The sequence below is a fragment of the Solea senegalensis genome, linkage group LG6, assembly GCF_019176455.1.
Source record: "Solea senegalensis isolate Sse05_10M linkage group LG6, IFAPA_SoseM_1, whole genome shotgun sequence".
Taxonomy (NCBI): Eukaryota; Metazoa; Chordata; class Actinopteri; order Pleuronectiformes; family Soleidae; genus Solea; species Solea senegalensis.
In genome coordinates, this window is record NC_058026.1 from 10856342 (window position 1) to 10877256 (window position 20915).

General features: G+C 40.1%; 1 protein-coding gene across 2 annotated transcripts in view; it reads left to right on the forward strand.

The window, feature by feature from the left end:
• palm3 (paralemmin 3) overlaps positions 1 to 20915 on the forward strand; it is a 29770-nt gene that overhangs the window by 6878 nt on the left and 1977 nt on the right. Inside the window, exons 2-7 of one of the 2 annotated variants that reach the window (XM_044028606.1) lie at positions 13432 to 13484; positions 14828 to 14908; positions 17793 to 17920; positions 19054 to 19120; positions 19909 to 19942; positions 20351 to 20404. In XM_044028606.1, coding sequence (XP_043884541.1) covers positions 13440 to 13484; positions 14828 to 14908; positions 17793 to 17920; positions 19054 to 19120; positions 19909 to 19942; positions 20351 to 20404 — 409 coding nt within the window. In that variant the 5' untranslated portion in view covers positions 13432 to 13439. The remainder of the gene's footprint in view (positions 1 to 13431; positions 13485 to 14827; positions 14909 to 17792; positions 17921 to 19053; positions 19121 to 19908; positions 19943 to 20350; positions 20405 to 20915) is intronic. The other variant, XM_044028607.1, reaches the window with a different exon arrangement.

The following is a 20915-nucleotide window of genomic DNA, read 5'->3' on the forward strand; positions in this document are numbered from 1 at the left end:
ATCTAAAAACAACTATGCTAGTATTGATATTGGTTATATCCCCTTGCGGAGGTTTTTTAGCTACCATTACTCTGGTACCCCAATGGAAGGATACCGATAAATGCAAAGGTTGTGGTTGGTTATTATTATCGTTGGTTATTTTCCACTTTAGCGTTAGGGAAGCATTATTGCTGTCATACTTGGATTCTGAGTGTCTGTCTGCATGTGAGACTATGACAAAATGAAGGCTGGCACATGTGGTATAGGATCCAAGTGTGAAGCTGATGTGTGTCGTTGAGCTTAGTTTCAGGAGGAGATGCAGGCTGAGTGTTTGTCACTGCCTCACATCGTCTTGTCAGGACTTGTCAGAACAGGTGTCTTAAGCTCTGCTTACACTCTTCTCGTCTTGAAATTCACATTGTGTCATTGTTTAGACATTTCTGGTTCTTCATAGGATTCCAGTGCCATTTCTATGATGTCCCTGTGTCTTCTCTGATTCCTTTTTTCTTTCCATCTGCACATACTCATTCTTATATTTGCTCCCTGGTTTTCATGACCTCCGCTGTGAGGCTGGTGAGACAGGTCATTCTTGCACTGGATTTTCATCTCTTTTCCTAATTGCAGATACATGTTAGCATCAGATCGTGGCTCAGATCCACTGTTGTGTCTTTCCCATGAAGTGTGAGTTGGCCTGTAAACTCGACTTGTTTCAAAACCAGTGTTTATGCTCTTACAATCAGTGTTAATGTGTATGTCAAGTGTCGGTTTGTGGAGATAAAACTAAAGAGAAACACCAATGATTAAGTCAGACTGTCTCACAGGGTGGACACTTGATCACCTACTGTCCCCCTCTCTGAAGTCATTACACAGCGGAGTGTGTACACTAATAGCAAGGCAGTAAACAAATGATTTGTCATTTTCCTAGTGCTGTCAAGGGGTTTCCCCTTGGCCAGCCTGCTGGACATGTATACTATTCAGTTTTAATGGGTTTCCTCTAAGTCCCTTGTACAGCCGACGTTTAAGCGCTGAACTGTTCCAGGACTTTCTGACAGAACAGGCCGACAGCACCTCTGTGCTATGAAACCACTTAAGTTCAATGGTTTGCACCATTGCGATGATGATTTGTTACTGTGTTGACTGAAGAATATGGCACAGCACTGTGCAGTGTGCACCCGTGGTGAGCTGAGCTTGCATGTGCTGAGAGATCAAAGTTAAACCTAGCTGATCTTTAACAGCGTTGTGTCCTGTGATGAATACCCATTGTACATTGAACGTGATCCTAGCTGTGAGCCGAAACGGATGCGTTACACACTAATCTCAAAGTAAATAACACGTTCAATAACTATTTTTGTCCAATTTAAATTACAACGTACAAAAGTGGTCATCTCAAAGTTTGTTTGTGCTTGATTCGACCACAGACCTGAATTGCTGGTGGCAAAAGCCAATTTGGATGACTGACTACAGGTCAGAGAATTTTAGTCCAGCAAAAACAACCTTTGTTGTTTATAAATGAGAGGCCAGGAAATAATTGGCCTTTTTGCAGATGTTATTGGGTTGTTATTATGAAGTTGCAGCTCTTCTACATGTACTTGCTACTAATTGTAACTGCTTGTTTGTTCTGCTACCCATAGTGGTTCATTTTGGTGCTCACTGACAAATGGTCCACTCCATAGTAAAATTGAATGTGCTTTTTGAGGGTACATTTTATTTATTTATTGTGAAGCTGTAGCAGATTGAAGAGCAGTAACTCAGCCTTTATGCTGTTTGGAGTACAGTAAATATGAATAGAAACATTAATGAATTGATTGTGACTTTAGAGACATTAAGTTTAGTTAAAAATCTTAAAGATGCAGTTTCATTAGAATTATAATTACAGTAATTGATCAGGTTTATTTGGTAAGTCCCAGACATATGGCACATCACACACAACAGCTAACGTTGTTATAAAATCGACAGAAAAGCATCTGCTGCGTCTGTTTGCACTGCACACAAACACACTCCAGCAGTTTTTGATAAAGACGTCAGTCAGTAGTAATTGAACCCTCTATCTTAATACAAGCTTTGCACAATGGTGTTATAGTTTAATATGTCACGTCACTAATTTAAACTAACTCTACATTTTCTTGGAATGTGGGGTTAGAATCCAAGTAATAATGGAAGACTCCATGTCTAAAAGTGAAAACCACCATGTAGAGAGGAAATCACACAAAAAGCCTAATACTGATGCTATGGTTTTGTTTGTCCTTTATTTATACAGGTGATCTTGTTGTGAGTCACATGTTAAGAGAGACCTGATCTGGACAACATATACAACACAGCATTATGGACAAACAGGACATTCAGTTTAGAATGTTTTGGTAGGATATATTGCTTAAACATGTTTATAAACATACAACCATAATATGTATTATAGTCACACAATATAATACCACAACATAATAACCTGTATTGGGTTTCTTTCATGTAACAAGAATGGAGGGACTTCCTTCATTACAAAGCTACAAAACAAAGTTTTTAAATGACGAGAAATGCAACAGTCATTATGTTCTACACAGAGTTACTCCACAGTTTGTTGTTCTACTGAATGGTTTTACTTCATGTTGACAATTTCTCGGTTGACCCATTACGTGAGGCTGGTTGGTAGCATGTGGAGCACCATTATGTGTCTTTCTGTCATTAACTTCAAAATGTTAATTTATTTGGGCTGGCAGCATAAATTTGGTCTCATCAGTCCAAAACACACCATATTCCACCATGTTTTTCATGCTGTTGTCTTCTTCTTCTATGTACTCGTGGAAACTGCGGGAGACTTCATGTTTAGAAGCAGTAGTAATTCAAATCCCAGTGGCTTTACCTGGATGTGTTCTCCAGGTTCTTCAGGTTCTCCGGTTTTCTCCCACTGTTCAAAAACATGCAGATTTGGAGATTAGGCAACTTGGTCTTGGTGTGAATGGATGTTTGTCTCTATGTGGCCCTGTGATGGACTGGCAACCTATCCAGGGTGAACCCCTGCCTTTCACCCTATGTCAGCTGGGATTGACACCAGTGCCCCGTGACCCTCATGTGGAGGATAAAAACAGTCATGAATGAAAGTCTGCTTCTAGTCGAACTAACACAAAATATCCTAACATACTGAACGTGCTCATCATTTGTTCACAGTTTGATTATACTATTCTGCATATTATTGTTTTACAGTAAGCCAGACTGGCTAATATAAACTTCATGGTGCAACGTCCTTCAGCGTCACCACGCATATGTTCTAGATGACCGTGTTAATCTCTGCAGCCCCTCTGCTGATTTGATGAACGGATGACAAGGTCACTACAAAGACTTAACCATGCACGTCAGGTTCGGTCTTTTATTCAGCTTTATGACTGTGGAGCTGATTTATGTTTTTTGTCACCCAGGATTCTTCCTGACTTAATGTGTTTTAGTGTGGACAGCAGCTGGTTGACACGGTGTTCACGACCTTTTCCATATTGAGACGCACTCACAGGGCGATGCAAGTAGAGTGCAGCCATTAACCTTGATGTCAGTCATGTGTTTGTTTAGCTTAGGAGCTAGTGATTGCACAAACGGTTTACTGACAGCGTGGCCTACGTCAGTACACAGAGTAAGGCACACCTGGTAGGTAAAGGTAATCTTACCAAGTCATATTTTCCACGCCCAATCTGTTCAACACAAACTGCTGTATTTGCCTGTCATGCTATTTTTATCAGCTCTCATCTGATGCCAGAGACGTTGTTATGATCCTGAAACCGTGTGAGGGCTAATCCTAGCCTAAAAGTCTTTAAAGCTGTGGTTTGTCATTTTTAATATTTTTAATATACAGTTTATTGTCGTCATCTGCGTTGACACTGTCTCACTGCACACAGACTAATGCATAAGGAGAACAGTGTGCGGGTGAATCAAGACAGCCTCATACAACAGCACTATGGCTGAAAATACCAAAAAAAACTCCCCATGAAAAGTTGCAGAAGTGGATTCTACTGCTAAAAAAACCCCCATAAACCTGGATATTCTGTTGAAGTTCAGTCACATTCACGATTTTTCTCCTCTCACAAAATGAATGTGATCATGCAGTATCATGTGCTCTGCCAACAGTAACCTAAACTGTCTGTCTGTCCAGAACAAACAAAATTTCCGATCATTGCAAACAAAAAGAGTATTTTCAAACAAATAGAATACAATATTTTTTAATGTTTGAATCAATATTTTATTTTTGTATTTTGATTTTGTTGTTCCTTTTATTTGTTTGTTCAATTCATTAAGTGTTGTCAAAATGTAAGTCAAAATATTGACACAAATCTATAATAATTCCATAGAAAACGCGTTACTCACTGAAGCACCGGAGAAAAAAACTTGCTCAATTTCTGTCTCTCACTCCCCTTTTTTCTGTGTGTTTGCATATTCCTGCACATTACTCATGCAATTTATTATGGAGCTTTTGCTACTACTATGCAAGCATCTACAGTTTGCATCCTCTGCTGCATCCCAGATAGCATCACATCTGGCTCCAGGAGCTGTTTGGCTCAAACTTGCACTACACCTATAACTGTGAGTTGGGATGGATCACATTCCCACGGGGGGGGAAAAAAAACCATAGTATGTTTATTTTGTTCCTCCTCCAAGTCTAACTGTGTTCATACCTGCCCAAACGAATGGCACCCTGAGAGTGGGACCAGATGCATGCCAAGTAACCAAACTAAAAAGGTGCCATGCAGGTGTGAAAACATCCATACTTTTCCTCCATTATATGAGGACTGTTTGTGTGTGTGTGTGTGTGTGTGTGTGTGTCTGTGTGAATTGGCTACGATTATAGTAGTAATAGGTTTAAATTTCTCCAGGAAATGAAAATGAGTCTTTCAAAATTTTGACCGTGTGTTTTATTCTGTGTGGTCCCTGTCAGAAGACCACTGATCCTCCTCAATCTGTTTTCATGGCTCTATAATGTAGAGAGGAAATGAAAGCAAGGGATTTTGCACCTTTTAAAGTCAGTTTGTTTCATCATAGCCTCCTCTCTCATCATGATTTAGTCGAAGTGTCAAACCGTGTTAAACTTGCTTTGTTCTAAGCACGGGAAACGAGGACCAGTCGAAAGATTGCTTTGCATATCCTCTTGCAGTGATGCCTTTTGATGCAAGATGTGATCATTTGTGCGAGCTTACTATACTGCATATTTAAAATGCAAATAAATATGGGGTTAGCACAGCGATGGCATCTTTGATGTCTTAAAAGAACCTAGTTATTTGAGTGTCTTTTCCTTTTACGGATGAAGTGATAAACAAGTCAAAGGTTGTTGACTTTGATAATTCCTACACACTTGTGTTAGGAACACTTGTGTTAGATCTGTGACGTAGGACTCGCACACTTTTACATTTCGCTTTTTTTTTTTTACCATGCTGACACATACTCTATACACAGCAGTGGGATGCTGTGTTTTAATTCACCCTCAGCCTGGGCTGCCAATCAGAGCAACTTGGCTGTGTGCTGTTGCAGAAGCACCAATCGAGCTAAACAAACTTCACCCATACCACCCACCCATGCAGCACGTAGACGCACATGCATACTATAGAGTGCGTGTGTACGCACATACTGTTCACTCCTCAATGTGTGTCACATTTAGATCTATCTAGATAAGCAGGATATCATCTCCACGAATGTCCTTTCTGCTGCAGAGACTGTAAAGCCGATTTAGACACACTGTCCGTCCCTCAAGCCCCTCAGGCAGGGATTTCCTCTTTCTCTTTTTTCTTTTTTTTTCTACATGTGTTATAGCAGAAATGTAAACATTGATAGAATCAAAAAATGGTTTCCAAATTCTTTCAAAGGTATTAGTTTTGTAGTGCAGGAGACGGGTCAGGAAGTCCAGTCCACTAGCGCAGCTGATACTGTGAGTGAAGTCGTCTCGTCTGACCGCGGGCTACAGATTGGTCAGAGTGCCGTCACAGGAAGAGGCATGAGCAATGCCGAAACTGTAGATCAGTTAAAAAGACTTAAAAATCCTAAAAACTTGGGTTAATCTCCAATAATTACCAAGGAAATGTCTAAAATCTCATCATTTAACAGAGGAGTGAAAGTGGCGATCGTGACGGGTCACAATCTGAACGAATGAACTAATCTTAATGAACTGAATCTAAAGATTCAGTACACTGAAACGGTAAATTTGCGACTCCGCCCACGTTGAGGAGGTACTATATTGTAATGGGAACACAACCAAACTGTCCATCCCATAACCGAGGGGGCTTTATCTGAGATCCAGTGCTGAAGAATATTTTTCTGGCACAAAATATCATAACATTAAAGTTTTCAGTTACAAACCCACTGGGAAGACCCAGGGGGAGGGAAACCGGGTCCAGTTCTAGTGCCTTCTTCAGAACCTCTCATAGGGATTTCCTCTTTGATTGTTCCATCTCCAATTATAGCTCTGTAAAGTCTGTGAATTCTTAAAGTAAGTTCGCTTTCTGTTCATGACGAGCTGTTCCTGTGTGACGGAATCAGCAGAGGATGCACAAGTTCAGAGGTCAGGGTTGTTGCGATTGCATGTTCTGTCTCTAATCGCCAAGAGGACACCAGTGTTTGTGCTCTTCCTGTTCCCAAACATAAGGAAGGATATTTTCAACTAAGAGTGGCCTTGAAATACTTTCCCTCTCTGAAAATATGATTCTCTCTGAATCGAAAGTTTAAAACCTTGTCAATGTCAATAGCTTTTCATTTTTCAAACCCTTATGCTTCTCCACTAGAACAGTTCTAGGCATGGGGGCAATACCCATGCATTGTTACACTATATGGCTTTTAGTTTAGAGTCAGAATGCTGATGGAGTTCCCAGGTCTGTCAATCAAAGCAGTGTTGACATGAAGCCCAGTAGAATATTCCAATACAAAGTGACTATTACTGGTTGTAGACATTAATAAATATGGTCATATTATTACCCAAAATGGCATGTAAAATATAAAGTTGAGGATACAAAATGTAATCCTCATCTCTGATTCTATTTCCGACTCTCTGAGAGAAATAGGGCAGAAACTTCAAAGTACAGCCGTGTAATTGCATCATCACACAAAAACAAAATGTCACCCTGTAGACCTGAAGCTATTTCAGCAGTTCACTGTATGTTGTACATTGTGCCTTCAGTGGCTGGTATTTACAACATCAGCTATGTCAAACGACTGTTTTTGTCCTTTCATCTTTTTACATTCATTTTCTGGCATAAAGAACATCTTAATTTTTAGACAAATTAATGCTACATGACATTTTTTAGACATGTTTTACCATTATTAGGCATTTTACTGATCATCAGCGTTTTATTTTGAACAATCACTGGTATTATAAATAATTACAAAGTGTGCATCTGTGCCTCTGCTGCCTTCTCTTCCTCTGGGCCCTTTGTTCTCAAGCCGCTGCTTTAACTGACAACAATGTCTTACCACTCATTTGAATCCATTAACATTATTTCTTGGACTGGATCTGGTTCTTCATTTTGTATTCAACTGTCCTTGTCCTTGATTTTTCCATCAGAGACCTTGTCAATAATTTATCCCAGATGTATTGAGATGCCTCGGCTGGACAGTGCCCTTTGTTGCAGTCAGTCTCGTCAGAGTCTCATGACCGAAAGTTCATGGTCGTCATGCTCTGCTGCCGCCAGTGTCTGCCGGGTCAAAGTCGACAAACATGGGCTTTTGTGTCTCTGTAAAATGTTCTTTCATATCCATGCTGGAGCTTCCGTATAAAGCTAATTATAGATTATTGTTTGTTTAGTTTATTTAAATATGGCCTCGTTCATATTCACCCTGAGTGATCTGCTTATGGACAATTCTCAGTTCACACCTCAGTCCCGATCCGATCGCCCAAACCACACTTGGAGGTGGTGACATTTGGCCACATGCTTCAGCAAAGACCACCCACACTGACTGACTTACAACTGATTTAATGTTGGTCTCATGTGTCCTTCATGTCACCACAAAGTGCTACAGCAAGTGTCTTCACTAGTTTCAGATTGAGGCCGTTTTCTTTTTAATCTAACACACAAACGTGTCAAACGTATTTGTACGTATCCGCGCACATGTTGGGGCTGCTTGAGGTCAGGGCCTCTGTTGCAACCTTGAAGCAAGAGAATGTAACTGCACTTGGTCTGAAGTCAGCGGTGGGTTATTTTATGAACAGGGTGTATTGACAGTGAAGCTCTGCTTGCAGGCTTTTTTTTTCTTTTTAAAAGAGCAGATTTGTTTCCTCTGCAGAAAAACACTTCCTCTGCCTAATACCCTGGCAAATCCGTCCTTTATATTAGCAGTGATGAAAGAGGAATTAGAAACCAGAATTTAAATTGGCCCGCTGATTGTTTTATTAAATATAACCTCCCATGATTATTTAAGCGAGTGTTTACAATGTATGTACCATGTGCTTGGGAGTATAAGTGGATTTGGACATCATTTCACCTGCATTATACATTTTAGTTGGGAGTATATTGTTCTTTTTATTTTCTTGACCTTATTGCTGCCTCTCCCTTGTAGCCAGGGTAACAATACTTAAATCAGTCCGATATACTTGGCTGTGATAATTAATGGTTCTTACATTTCTCTATTTTAGACGTGTTCCTCCGTGTGTTCCCGCAGAGCTCATGTCACTACACTTCACGGCACCTAACTAGGCAAATATACACTGTTATATAAACATGCACACGTACACTGAATGCAAATATACATCCTTTTGCACAAGAGCAGTTGGAATGCCGTGCTGACAGCTCGACTAAGAGTAAATGACTGAGAGGCAGCTTTCCTTGTGTGTTTTGAGGCTCTCATACGTGTGGTTAAACACTAATACTTCATTGTTTTGAGGACTGCGAGATCATTTTCATTCCATCTTTAATTTGTCAAACCAAATTAGAACTGAGAGAATTAATTTATCAATAGTTGGTGTCATCGGAAAAGCATAAAGAGTTCAGCTCTTGTGGCGAGTTCTCTGTTTTCCTTCATCATCCATTAAGCTTTTAACATAAAATAAGCTTAAACTTAAAAATGTCACCTTGATTTCCAGATATTGCGAGGGAGATGGTCACACAGAGTGGAGTCCTGTGTGACCAGACATCCAGAACCGCAATGCACTCAGCAGAAAGTGATGGAAAGCAGGATAAAGTAGCAGATGGTGTTAATAATACGTGTCAGCGAGGATGCATTTTTCTCTGGCAAAAGAAAATTGATGGCTGTTAAGAAAATAAATAAATATGCCCGTTTATCTTGTGTGGATTTTTGTTTTTTTGTTGCATCGGATAAAGAACAATGAAATACAAGTATGAGATGAATTGTCTGGTTTTAAATGCTTTTCATTCAACAGTAATGTATTATACACTTGCACCCAGAAAAAAAAAACAATGTCTGAGACATTTTAAATGATCGGCCTTGTGAGTTCAGTCATTCGTCTCAAGATGTCAAATTCATCCTGATTAATCGGGAGACTGAATAATTGCTCTGTCACTAGTAAGTAATACAATTATTGATGGCTGAATTCCAGCTGGGTGTCATTTCCAACAACTGCAATTGTCCGACCATGGAAAAAAAAAAAAAATCTGGAATAAAAATGTATTATATTGTTGTCGCCGACAGGATTCGGCATGTATACTTGTCATTACCATAACTGCTATACGGTTTGTGAGATCTAGAACTACGCTTTGTGCCCGTATGCTTGCATTACGTTGGCCCTCAGGACTGACGAGACTGAAAAACGGTTGAGTAGCTGCCAGATAATGAAAGTGAAAGTTATCTTGGAAAAAAAGAGGCAGAAGCACTCACTCACTGAACATGTCTTTGACAATTCTACAGCCATAAAATCGAAACAAATCCAGACTATGTCTATTGTGGCGATGATAAGAGGGTTAAAGATGTCGTGTGCTTTTATCTTTCTTCATTTCCTTTTTCTCCTCCTGTAGTTTTGTCTCTGACCATAGTTGCTTCAGTCCATTATGTGACTCAGTGGGGATGGGATGTGAGGAGAGTAGCTGGACTTTGTGTGTTTAAGGTCAAACCGCTGAGGTCAGACTGTTTGTGTAGGAGAAAACTGAATGACCGTATACTGAGTGAAAACTGCCTTCCTTTAGTGAAAGTGAGGCTTCAGTCATTTCAGGGGAGTCTTCCTGTGATGCGCCTGGTTTTTCGAGGGCTTGTCCAGGTGAAGCGAGATGAAACGAGCTCAGCTTTTTTGAATGTGCTTGGCACAGTCTGTCAGATCCTCTTCAGAACCTCACAGCTCCATGCATTTTCACAAATGTGCGAGGTGTTCCAGGTGAACCCAGAGGCTGTGATTAAATTCTGTCACAGTCAAGCTGTGCTGATGGCTCTGTGCCATTTTGATCTGTTATTACGTCTGATGAATTTGGATGTGTTATGATTGAACAGACAGCTTTTGTTCAAACCGCAGCACGCACATTTGCAGGTTTTTGTGTTTTTGAATAACACAAGGGAGAGATGTGTGAAAATTCACTGTAAAGATTAAAACACTTCTCCTATGGGATTAAACGATTCATGATTTTGCATTATTCAAACTCCTCATTGGTTTTATAATATGTACACAGCCTAATAAAGAAAGTCCATTATCTGTAGCAAAGCTTGCTATGGCTGTAGCCATAATATTGTCTTACTGGTTTTGGAGATTCTATCTATATCTGCACATCACATGTGTCACATGTCTCTCTGTCCTAGAAAAAGAATCTCACTTAAATAAAGGATTAGATTTTAGAGACCCTTTTTGACAAAGCTGCCTGACTTGAATGTTATTAATTCATTTGCAAATGCTATATCCTAAACATATCCATAGTATTTTCAGATTTTCCCTACTTTCTTCCTGTACTGTATCTCCTTCCATGGTATTTGTTTTATTTATGTATTTTTAGATAGAAAAAGACGTGAAAAGATAACTTCCATGAAATATAAAATATGAAGGATAATTACCTTAAAAAAAAGCCTGTGAGCCAATCGCAGGAAGTCATTACATTTGACAATATGTTCAAAATATATTATAACAATTAGACAAACCAACATAAACTTGTAATTTTCTTGAAAAAGAAAAGAGATGTTACACAAGTAGGCAAGGTAATGCAGGATAAAACAGGATTAAAATGTACCCATAAAACATACTGTGTATTATAGAGAAACATTGATGACCCAGTCTAAGGTGTGAGCCCATATGGACATTTTGAAAAGAAGTAATATTCAAGCTCATTTGAACTTTTACCTTTAAGGGGCCACAGTTAGCTTTGTTTTAAATGAACCAAAACAAGAATGCAAATTCCCTCTTTAGTATACCTTGGGGCATAATCATGATATGTAGCTTTAATATTTAATTTCTCTCTCATTCCAGTTCTTGAAGTGTCCCACTTAGTGGACATCATTCTCCTCTCGCCGTCATGACTTTCAGCCTCTAACACTTTTTGACTTTGACAGCCCTTCCTCTTCTACAATCTCCCCGTGACGTGTGTAATTATCGAAGTCAGCGTGTATCTACGGGGAGCTCCTCAATAACTCCTAATCAAAGCTTCTGTTTGTGTTTGTGTTGTTTATCTCTGGCTGCTATTTTAGGCTCTTTCCTAGAGCTGATAATGATACACAAGCATTCACAAACTCTGGAGGCTTCTACTCTAAGCTGTCACTTCACCTCCAGTTATTCAAAATACAAAAAAAAGATTCTGTTTCTACCACTGCGTCTTCTGAAACGTGCATTGTCTTATCATCTTTCACCTCTCAAAGAAATGCCAGAAGTTGTTTCCCCATCAAATAAATGATTTTCCGACTCTTATGTCTGCCCTTTGACGCTCACTTTGCACAGTTAGTCCTTCAGCAGTTGGAGTTTAGGTGTAATTGTATATGCTCTACTGAGATTGTAAGCAGTGTATAAGTGGGTACGAAACATCAATTTGTTTGTAGAAAAGTGTATTTTTCATTGTTTTTGAAAGTGCATAATAATGTGCAGTTGAGTCTGGATGTAAATTTGTCTCTGTAATTATCTTGTTGAATGAAAATATAAAATGGCAGAATAGGAAATGTTGAAGGTTGTTGTGGGGGAGACTTTGTCCAAACAAGTGCACATTTACATCAGCAGGAAAAAGAAAATAGGCAAGGCAGTAGATGTAGACGCTAGGATTCTGTTTTCTAGCATCCCAGAAGGCCAGATTAATGGTGCATTTAGCTTTGTGTTACTAGAATAGTGGTAGTCTTTTTGAAAAATTGTGCTTCCCAACCTCAGTTTTCGCTGAGTCGAGAAATATCTTCATTCTTTTCTTTGTTACGTGCCCACCGGTGATACTATACTAATTCTGCACTTTTTAGACCCACGGGTGGGGGGGGGAGAACCTCATTCCCAGAATGTAAACAGTGTCTGCCATCTTTGCTAACAGTTATGCTAACAGGGCCAAGTGTCACTGGTGGGCACGTAACTAAGAAAGGAATGAAGATATTTCTCAATTCATGGCAAACTGAGGTTGGGAAGCACAATTTTTCACATTTTTCCTAGTAATACAAAGCTAAATGCAAATCAGTGAAGTATTCCTTTAACTATTACAGGGAAATGAAGGACATTATGGTGACACAAGCAGCTGTACTTCTCCAAACAGATTATAGATTATTAGGGTTGAACATTTTTGTATGAGTGTTAATCGCTCATGTTTTAGTATGATATAATAAAGTTACCTCTGTTTTTAAGTGAGACACAACTCTTTGTTCACCACGTGGGACCATCACTTACTGCGAGATTATTGCTGCCATTGCACAAAAAACCATTCAGTTTCCAATAACAGTGATTTTGCTATAATTACAGTCTTTTGTATTAAACCCACACTGTGCAGCTTTACAATGTGGGCCAAAAATAAGTATTGTTTCTCTCTTGAGAAGCCCTTTTTTAATGTTTTTTTTTTTCACAGCTTGTGAGAACAGGTTGCTTTGAATACTCAAGTCTGTGCTCTGTCATGTAACTCAGAGCTCACACGTCGACCCATTTAGTGTCAATTTTGTCTGTGCCTTATCAGAAGCACAAGATGTAATGTGGGAGATGAGCTTTTGGTGATGGTGGGAATTGTGAGTTTGTTTGAGTCGTGATGGCTCTGCAGATGAAGGTTTACACCAAAATGCCCAGCACTTGTCTAATTATATGCTTCCCAAATAGAAACGGCTGAAATCCCACCTCTGAATAGGTTTTTCCACCCATCAGCTCTCTTTTTTTTTGACATCTGATGGAACAGAGGTGGCACTCTGAATTTGTGGACTGATGCAGAAAAGCCTCTTTTGCTCTTGACATAATCTTTCTGTTACAGAAGGGAAAAAGCAGATGATTCATCTGAAATAATAGCCTGAATTCTTTCTCTCAAGCCAGTAAACACCGTGAATTCTAAATTATGGATTCACTTGACTTGTCTTGTATTTGTTCAACGTCTGATCTCCAACCTTTGTCCCTGTCTTGATGTGTTGCAGGTTCCAGGATGGATGAGGCTGAGAAGTACCAACTGCGAGTGGAGGCCATTGCTGTGAGTCTTTTTGTACACACACACACACACTTGTGTGTTTACAGATGAATTAGGTGTGCGATTTGTGTGTTGCACTCTGATGCTCCGTCACTGCAGAGATGGCTTGGGTTGTTAATGATCACCAACCACCCACTCTGACGGATGAGTGTACTCTCTTTCTACAACTGGTTTTGTTAAAGGATGTCCCATCAGTCGTTTGGCCCCCGATATCGACCCGATCTTTGCAGACACCAAGTCCCTATCTGATACTTGTATTTACCTATAAATAGGGTTCCTGTGGATCCTTAAAAAGTCTTAAAAGGCATTGAATTCATAAATCTAAAAGTTAAAAAATTAAAATGTCTTAAATCCCTCTTTCAAAGGTCTAGAAAATGTTAACACATAGGAAGTAGGCTTTTATGATTCCTTTTTGTAAGTGAACAGTTAAAAAACTAATGTGTTTTGGGCAGCTTTGTTGTTTTTGTTGATGAGGAAACAGTACCAAGCTTGTAAAGGCAGGCATATGTTTAAAGACAGATTGCTCAGACTTTCTACACAATCTTTTTTTTGGCAAGCCATCCAAAATGATGAATCCAAACCTGAGTATACAGTGTAATAGCAATTCATGAAAGTAAAATTAATTTTATTAGGCAGAGGTTTTATCCCGGTTGGAGAAACTTAACTGTAGCCACAGGTAAAGACATTTCAGTGGACCTAGTTTTATTGACAATTCTCATTTTATTTCTTGAAAAAAGATCATAACCTTTATTTTACTTGCCTTTCATGGCTACATTTTCAACAAATAACCAGTTTTACTGCATCGCCTGTTGGTCAAAAAGGTTAAAAAGTAAAACTATAAAGGCAGGTTTCACAAATGAATTATCAACGCATAAACAGCAAACACCTCCAGACTTTTCTTAGTAAAGAAAGAGAAGGTGCAGGCGTTAAACTGTGCACTGTGAGCTGTGTGTAACCCCTTAATAATTTACTGAGTGTGCAACGTGGTGAGCCAGGGTGTCGACGACAACTCCACGTTCCCATGGGGACAGGTGCTCTTGGTATTATGGGATAAAGAATATATCCGATGGAGTGGTGACAGTGTCCTCCACGCCATCTGGCTGACCAGTGTCCAAGTTTGAGTCTTCCTCTGTGATGTTTTATTCACTGCCATCTCTTCCCCTTCCCTCTTTCTTTTATTCACTTCCCACGGCTTGTTTTTTGTTGCTCGTTGCCATTCTGACTTTACGAGTCCATCTTTCTTTCCCTCTGACTGAAGTCATACTCCTCGGACTCGCACTCCCTCTGCATTCGTTCTTGTTTTATTGCAATTTCCTTCCCTCCCACTTCTCCTCTTCTTCTTCCAGGAAAAGCGTCGGCAGCAGGATGAGCAGGAAAAAGTCAGGAGAGAGATGGAGGAGGAGAAGCTCAGACTGCAGCAGCTCAAGGTGTGATGCAAATACTCACACACGCACACACACACACATACACACACACACACACACACAGCCTTAATTCTTAATATCAGCCAAGGTCCTCTGCAGATTTATTACAGGTCGTGAGCAAGCAAATTTATTCCCTGTACAAACACATGCACACACACACACACTGGTTTTGCATTCTTTGTGTGGACACTTTAATTTTTAACATTTTCCTTACATACAACAAGAGACACACACACACACAGATGAATGGCACAACCTTTCGCACTTCCTGGTCTTTCCAGGTTCTCACAAGGTTGCAGGCAAGCCTTCCTTTGCTGAAATCAGTTTTTTATGTGAGTGTTTACTCTCTCTCTCTCTCTCTCTCTCAAAGGCACATAGCTGCTCTATTGTTTTCACATCATTTCCCATTTCCTACTACACTGTGTTACACTGTACGGGGGCACATTCCTCAAACTGTGTGAAATTTTTGCTCATGTGTGCACACAGTCATGAACCCGTGTTCTCACTCGAAACAGAATATCTGTGTGCGCAAGCAGCCTTTAAAGACTGATTCTAAATTATTATTATTGTTATTATTATTCCGACACTTACTCTCTGAAAGGAGGCGCTATCATCACCGCTTTTAGTAAAATTCATTAGCTTTGACATTGACTTTAATCCCTGGTCAGATGTATGGGTGTGATAGGACGAAGCAGCGGCACATAAACAGCTCCGGGGCTGCGGGGAAGTTTGGAGACGGCTGCGTCTCGCCAGTCAAATGCACAGGGGCAGGAACAGAGCGGGGCCTGTTCTCTGCTGCATGAGAAAACACAGAGATGATTTTTGTGAGGTTGATACTTAAGTAGGTAGCTACTGGCTCTAATGGTTGCCACATTTTTTGGAAACATGGGCCATAGGTTAGAGGGGAGCTTTGGTTTCCAGACTCTTCCCCTGACTTTACTGTCGAGGATGTGATGCGATATTTTGTCCTGAAGGTGTACGTTGTTATATCCGCATAAATAAAATACACTTTTACAATTGTACTAGAGTACAGACCTTCCAAAAGTTCACCGTGTGGCTCACAACAAACATTTGAACCAAGGTCTAGTGGTTGCAAAACAGCCGTCATACTGATGTTGTTATTATAGACAAAACAATGGTATCGTATATACTGTATTACATCCATGAAAAATAAACTGAGCAGTTAAAATTGTGTTCCTATTCATTGTAGACGACCTATACTGTGCTGAACAGCTTTTTCAGAGTTTTGCATTGTGGAATATTATATTTGTCTATATTTTCATAATGAAGAGCATCACTTACCTCAGTCTGTCTGTGCAGTATTATATAAGCATGTTTGTTTGGAAACTTCAGCTCCCATTTAACTTTCCCAATTTTTTTATCCTGTCTTTGTTAAAATACTGATTTCCTTTTTTTCAAATCTGACAAAGTTTGCCACTGTTCTCATAACTTACTCCACAATGTGTTTGTTTTGAAATACTCTGAAATGCATTGATTCACATTTTTTATTAAAATTCATGTGCTTGTTGAAAAGCACCAATATAAAACCATAGCTTATGCAGTTTGAAATCAGAAAGCAGTTAGCTCGACAAACTGCACAGAACTACACTCTTGTTTTTTGTTGTTTTTTTTATAAAACTTGAAAGCTTTTGGTTTGTTGTTGTGTCAGGAGGGAAATGCAAGTAGCCCCAGGCAACCCTCATTCACTGGGCCGTGTCTATTTCCTGAAGAGCATTGGAGGGATAAAAAGTGAAAGAAAAGGGAATAAGGCATCCACACATGCACTATAATATTCATGCTGCTGTTCTCTGTTGGGTGGTTGAGATGAAGTCTGGTGACATGGGCACAGATGTCACCTTCTCCCACCGTCCCTGTGTCTCTCTGTGTCCATGTCACATTTCAGGATACAGGCACTTCTGTTCTTCACTCTTTTACCTTGTCACCCACCTTTTTAATTCATAGTGTCTGCATGAACTCTTTCTTATTTCTAATCTACTGTCTGTGTAACTGATGAATGTATTGGTGTTTCCACAGAACTGTTTTTCTGCATCGCAGCACTTCATTATATCGAGGAAGTGTAGGCTGTGTCCCAATTACATGCTGCATACTAATTCTGTCTAAATTAAGCCTACATGCAAAACAGCCAGTATACATACACAGACACACTGCTCAACATTGTTTTCACACCATGTAGTGTGCAATACTCTGCTTTGGAAAACAAAGCTTTTTCAGTTATATTAAGCATTTTTGAAGAACTCCCCATACTTCCTCTATAGATTTACACTTGTCTTGTTTAATCCCAGTCTGACTCCATATGTTGTACCGGGAACATCTGTTAGACCTACAGTCCTACAGGACTCTGTTATTCTTGTATTCTTGCAGACAGATGTTCATGACTCTGGCTTCTTCCCTGATCGTGTTGCATGGTGGATAACAATCTAAATATCTTGAGCATAAAACCTTCAGCACAGCGAACAAAGGGCCTGCTCTTACTGTACCTCCACTTCCAGTCCAGACATTATGTGAAATAACTAACATAACAAAGGAATACAAAAAAAAGTATTGTTCCCAATCAGTACTTCTGTTTCGTGAGCTTGTCTACTTCTTACAATTGCCTCACGCAACCAGAGTTGTTTGCTGATTAATGAGCAGGTAAAATCAATTTTTCCTTTGTGATCATGGACTATACAAAACAAAGCACCGGTGTTTAATATTTATTTTTGCTTTCTCAATGGATTTGTGCATTACATGACTGGAAATATTCCTGTTCCAGTGTGCTTCAGCAACAAAGTGCAACAGACTACTAATAAAAGTGGACTCTCTCGCTCTCTCTCTCTCTCTCTCTCTCATGTTTGTCCTCTTCCTTACCTGCTTTTCCTGACTTCAGAGGAAATCGTTAAGGGACCAGTGGCTGATGGAAGGAGCTCCCCTGTCCCCGACGTCTGTTGCTGCCCAGAGCCCTCACTCGCCTCTGTGGGGCTCCCAGGCCCAGGAGATGGAAAAGCACATTGACAAGTATAGCAACTCTGTGTGTGTGTGTGTGTGTGTGTGTGTGTGTGTGTGTGTGTGTGTGTGTGTGTGTGTGTGTGTGTGTGTGTGTGTGTGTGTGTGTGTGTGTGTGTGTGTGTGTGTGTGTGTGTGTGTGTGTGTGTGTGTGACTGCCTCTGACATCTTAGCAAAGAAGTTGTATGTCCTGTATTTGTGCTTTTTTTTGACATTTTAGTTTATATTATGTGCACTTGAGCAAAGTTGACCTGTAGTTCTGCTTGTCTAAGGCAGAGAGTGAGAAGGTGACTTTGTCAGACATCACTGGATTTGTTTGTAGATTATTGCAAGTGAAATAATCTACACTCCAGTGTTGTAATCTTGAGGAATACTCTCAGAAAAAGAATATTAACATCTGTCTCACTGAGCTGATCACGGGCAGATCGTGGTCAGGGTCAGGTCTAACCACTCCCAGTCCATCCTGAATGCCTCCTCAGACCTGATTTAGACCTGATTAGAGTTGGTGCTGGTCTAATGATTTAAGGGCATGTGTCCACATTCCTGAGCTTGCATGAATGCAATCTGTCCTCGGGATGTGTTCGAGACTCTTCAGCTGACATCATCTTACCCAAGTTTTTTCAGCACGTTGTATGTTAATTTATTTGCAACCACCCCCACAATATTAACTCTGATGGCCATGATTTATATTTTCTAAAGGTTAAAACCTCTATTACAGCAGAGAGTAGAGCTTTGAGAGACTCAGCTCCTCTTTTCTCTCTCTCTCTCTGTCACTCATGCAGACACACACACACAATCATGCTGACATATGCACAGTTGCACTCACTCATTCATTCATTCATTCTCTACCGCTTAATCCTCCACATGCGGGGGCTGCTGGCGCCAATCTCAACTGACATAAAGCAAAAAGACGGGGTGCACCCTCGCAGCGCCAACACACAGAGACAACAACAACCATTCACTCTCACATTCACACCTACGGTCAGTTTGGAGTGTCCAGTTATATCCTCTGTGTGTTTTTGGGCTGTGGGAGGAAACCATAGAGAAAGGTCGCAAAGCTAGATCCTATCATATACAAGTATCTGTGCGGGCAGATGTTAATGCTAAGTTAGATTGGGTTAAGAAAATAAGCCTGTGTGTCTCAGGTTGCAGGCAGAGAGTCAGCGGTTGGCGGATGAGAGCGAGAAGGAGCAGCTGGAGGATGGACAAGAAGTAAGGAATTTGCACACACACACACACACACAAGCTCCATTATGGAAGGTGACAGAAAAACTGAATGTGGTAAACAAGCTCGCGCCATCATCTGCCATTAAGCAGACACTTCTGTCTGTGATACTTTGCCTTGAATTATGCAGTTCCTCTCTTAATGTGCCTTTGATGTAGCACGTCGTCGTCAACAGCACGAGATGTTTGACTGTAAGCAGCCGTTCTGAAATCTGAACGTTTTATTCACCTCAAATTAAGCTCACCACCTTCACCTCCTCTAAAGTGTTTTCGGGTGTTTTTTCCCATTCATCTGAACTTCAGATTGAATGAAGAAATTGAGGGTTTCCATTTTTTCATGTCAGACTTGTTTCACTTATAAACAAGCGACCTCCACCGAGAGCACACAGTTTCATACAGTGTCCACTCCCCTATCTAACAAGGTTATTTACTTATTTTGTCTCTTTCTAAATCTGGATCCGTATCCGTAGCCATAACCTTCATCCCTAGAAATGTCCTTTAAAGCACCGTCTGTTGCTGTCTGGGGTGTTTACAGTGGAGGATAAGAGCGTGTTTAGACAACGGAGAGAGAGAGAGAGGGAGAATAAAGAAATTCTTCCGGGTATTATGTTTCCCCTTAAAGCTTATATGATGTTCTAGATTTCCATTTCATTAGTTGTTTACTGTTTTTGTATTCTTTTCAAAACTCACCAGAGGTTCAGGCAGCCTAAAGATAAATATTTTATCCATTTGACTTGCAGCAAACTTTTAATTCCTCTCCTGTCCCTTTTACCCAGCAGCAGGCAGTGAAGGTGTCAGACGCCGGAGCAGGTAAGTGGAGCAAATTACAAGGTTTTGGTGCAGATAATGATTAAAAAAACAATAGGCTCTTAAAACGGAGACAGTCTTGAACTGATGTTAACATTGTTATTTTCAAAGACTTGTACAAACTCAAACATCCCCAGGTTGTAAGAGAGGAGAATTGCTGCCATTCAATCAGTTCTGTTTTTCCCCAACAACACAAACACTTAATCATGTTTTCATGGCATGTACACAGACACAGAAAGAGGGTTTTGTTTCCTTGGCCCTTGGTTATTATCTGTGGGGAACAAAAGACGACACATCTTATTCAGTTTTGTTTTCTAATGTCACATTTGTGCATCTTTGCTGGTACTTGTCTGGCAATTATCCTTTGTCTTTATTTGAAACAATGCATTCCTGCAATCATTTCCTCCTCAGGAACGATCCAAGATGTTGTGCAGAACGGAGAAACAAAGACAACGGCAACAATAGGTGGGTATTGAGGTCTCTCTGCTCACAGGGGTTTCTTTGCCGCAAACACCGCAAAGACCCCTGCAGATGTGATACATGGTGCATATTTATAGTGAGAGATTTGCACAATAAAGGAAGGAGTGATCCGGGCACACCTCCACTTAATAAGTCCAGACATGCTGTGATGAATATTCACCCATCTTGAATCAGACATATAATAGATGGAACTCCAGTGAATCACATGTATTTATAGAGGGCAGTGGGTGTATGAACGTGTCGGGGAACATCCTGCTCATATTGTTGACGTGGACAAGCACACTTAAAATAAGAAATTCACTCATTCACTAGTGTTAACATTAATGTCCAGTTACTTTGTCGTCGTCTTTAGTTTTAAGTTTCTGCTCAGTTTTCCTCCATCATCACTTGTTTTGCCTATGACTCCATGGTTATGAGAGTCTACATCTCTGTTTCTAACTGTAATGCACCAATATTGTGTGTCGCACGTTCTCCATTCATGACAATAGAAGACTTT